Source organism: Austrofundulus limnaeus, unplaced genomic scaffold (genome assembly GCF_001266775.1).
Source record: "Austrofundulus limnaeus strain Quisiro unplaced genomic scaffold, Austrofundulus_limnaeus-1.0 Scaffold158, whole genome shotgun sequence".
Taxonomy (NCBI): Eukaryota; Metazoa; Chordata; class Actinopteri; order Cyprinodontiformes; family Rivulidae; genus Austrofundulus; species Austrofundulus limnaeus.
Window position 1 is genome coordinate 137,382 of NW_013952560.1, and position 2,239 is coordinate 139,620.

General features: G+C 34.6%; 1 protein-coding gene across 4 annotated transcripts in view; it reads right to left on the reverse strand.

The window, feature by feature from the left end:
* LOC106523514 (low-density lipoprotein receptor-related protein 8) overlaps positions 1-2,239 on the reverse strand; it is a 199,970-nt gene that overhangs the window by 76,024 nt on the left and 121,707 nt on the right. For all 4 annotated transcript variants that reach the window (XR_001310903.1, XR_001310901.1, XR_001310902.1 and 1 more), the window contains exon 7: positions 1,931-2,053. Coding sequence is in view for 1 of the 4 variants with exons in the window: in XM_014016940.1 (XP_013872394.1) it covers positions 1,931-2,053 (123 nt within the window). In the remaining 3 variants the exon portion in view is untranslated. The remainder of the gene's footprint in view (positions 1-1,930; positions 2,054-2,239) is intronic.

Below are 2,239 nucleotides of genomic sequence, written 5' to 3' on the forward strand. Positions count from 1 at the left end.
ATGTTTAGCATTGTGTTTATGTTCAGAATTAGTACTGACAAGAAATGGATCAAAATTAATTGTGAACTACATGAAATCTCCCAGGGTGAAATTAAACTTTTTGTTTGTGTTTTTGTATTTCTGTTGAGTCAATGTGTGCCATTAAAACAAAGACAAATAACTAATAATTAGATAGATAAATAATTAATAAAAAGAACATTTTTTAGTTAAAATAATATGGTAAAATAAAGGGGACTTTGAGCCCTGCCTGCATTCACTACATACATATAACACGACACCTAAGGACCACAGCATCCAAACCAATAAGTCAGGTGATGGGGCACATGACCCTCTATGAACAATAGAGCTAATCAAGCCTATTGTTTGNTATTTACTGAGAAAAGTGGTGACGTATTCAATACTTATTTTACCCGCTGTAAATACCTCATTGATTTCCTTCTTACGTATTTCTGCTTGATTTTAATCTCCCTTCTCTGCTCTGTCTGGGCTTTCTTCCATTGACTTGGATTTCTATGGTAGATTTTCAACTGGGCCAATCAGTGAACAGGAGGAGGAGTTGTGAACAACTTTAGTTTAGCAACGGCAGTGGAGGAAGTGAACGGAACCAGTTTGTGTTGACAAGGCTTCCATTTCAAATTAAATTTGTCTCACAAAGCAGCAGCTGTCATTTACAGCTGTCTCATTGTGTAGCAGATGGTTGTTTACAGCACAGGTTAGCCTCTTAGCTTAGCTTCATTCACAGTTGAGCTGGCGCACTGCATACATCACGGCCAAACGTTAGTGATTGGGTAAAATCAGATCCAATCATTTTAAACTTCAACGAGTCCACGCCTCCAGCAAACAATCGCTTCTCAATAGCTGAGAGCCCAGACCGTCTGCACAAAGCAAAGTGTAGGAAGAGTCTGGTTTTAGGCCTATTCTGCTTCATTTTCCTGGGATTCACTCTCCAGTCTGAGCCCTCTGACATTTAAACACATTTGAAAGAAAACAGAAAAAAATCATTTTAAACCTGTTCTTGTTTCTAGGAGAGAGAACTGGCTCAGTTCCTTTATAAATATCAAAATAATATTTGATGTTTTTGTATTATTTTATGTAACTGATGTTCTATGTCTGTATTACATGTCTCTCTTATAACTGAAACTAAATAAAATAAAAGCAAATAACCATCATTAAATGTTTTCATAAATGTCACATGTTTTAACAGCACACTAACATTTACTGTAGTTGAGCAGTCTGCTGTGAGAATCTAACACTTTTTTTGTTTTGTATTTCACCTCCATATCTATTATTCAGTTCTGGATTGTTTTTAATTTTACATCTAGTTTAGGCCAGTTTGACTTGTGCTCTATTTTTTAACCCTCCTGCTACTCTAATGTCAAAGACACAATTGACCTCAGTTTGAATAAAAATGAAAATCTTTTCAGTTTTAGAATTGATCGAACCTTTTCTTCTAGAACAATGTTCACTGTTCAAACTGAATGATTAAAACAATACATGACTTTTTTTGTTTTATTTATACAGTAAGTAGATAACATGGCTGCCTTCTCTCTAACATGAGTGATTTGTTTTCATTGATTTGTTGGATAATTGTTAAAGGAAATTCCCCTTTGTTATCACTTCCTATTTCTCTTTGGCCACAGAGAGTAAAAATATATGCCAATTATGTAACAAAATGGCTAAAATTGTGTGGATTGTGCCCAATTTCTTAAATTTTAACATGTTTACTTATTTCACCTTTCTGTATTTGTAGGATATATGTATGTTACGGGCATTTTAAAGGACAAACAGACCAAAAAATAATAATAAATCCCATTCAACATTTATTTCATTTATTTCTGATGTGCTGTACTTTGAAAATTAGGGGTCAGTCATGTACTTTTATATTTCTGTTCCAACTCTAGCAGTGATGATAGATAAAAACAGCCCTTACCACACTCTCTTTTGGGCTCATCAGATCGGTCCTTGCAGTCCTTGACAGAGTCACACACCTTGGAGCTGTCAATGCACTCTCCGTTCTTACACTGAAACTTCAGGGGTCCTTCACATTTTGTGGCTGCAAATTAAAAAAATGAATAACAGGTGGAGTAAAGAACAGCTTCTTCATCTCACATTGGTTTAACTGTTTAAAACAAATACAGCAACTAAATAAAGAAACAATAAACCCAAGACAGCTTTATCTATTGTTAAAAAAACACACAAAGTAAATTTTCCATTTACATAAGCATAGGAAGTCACATAA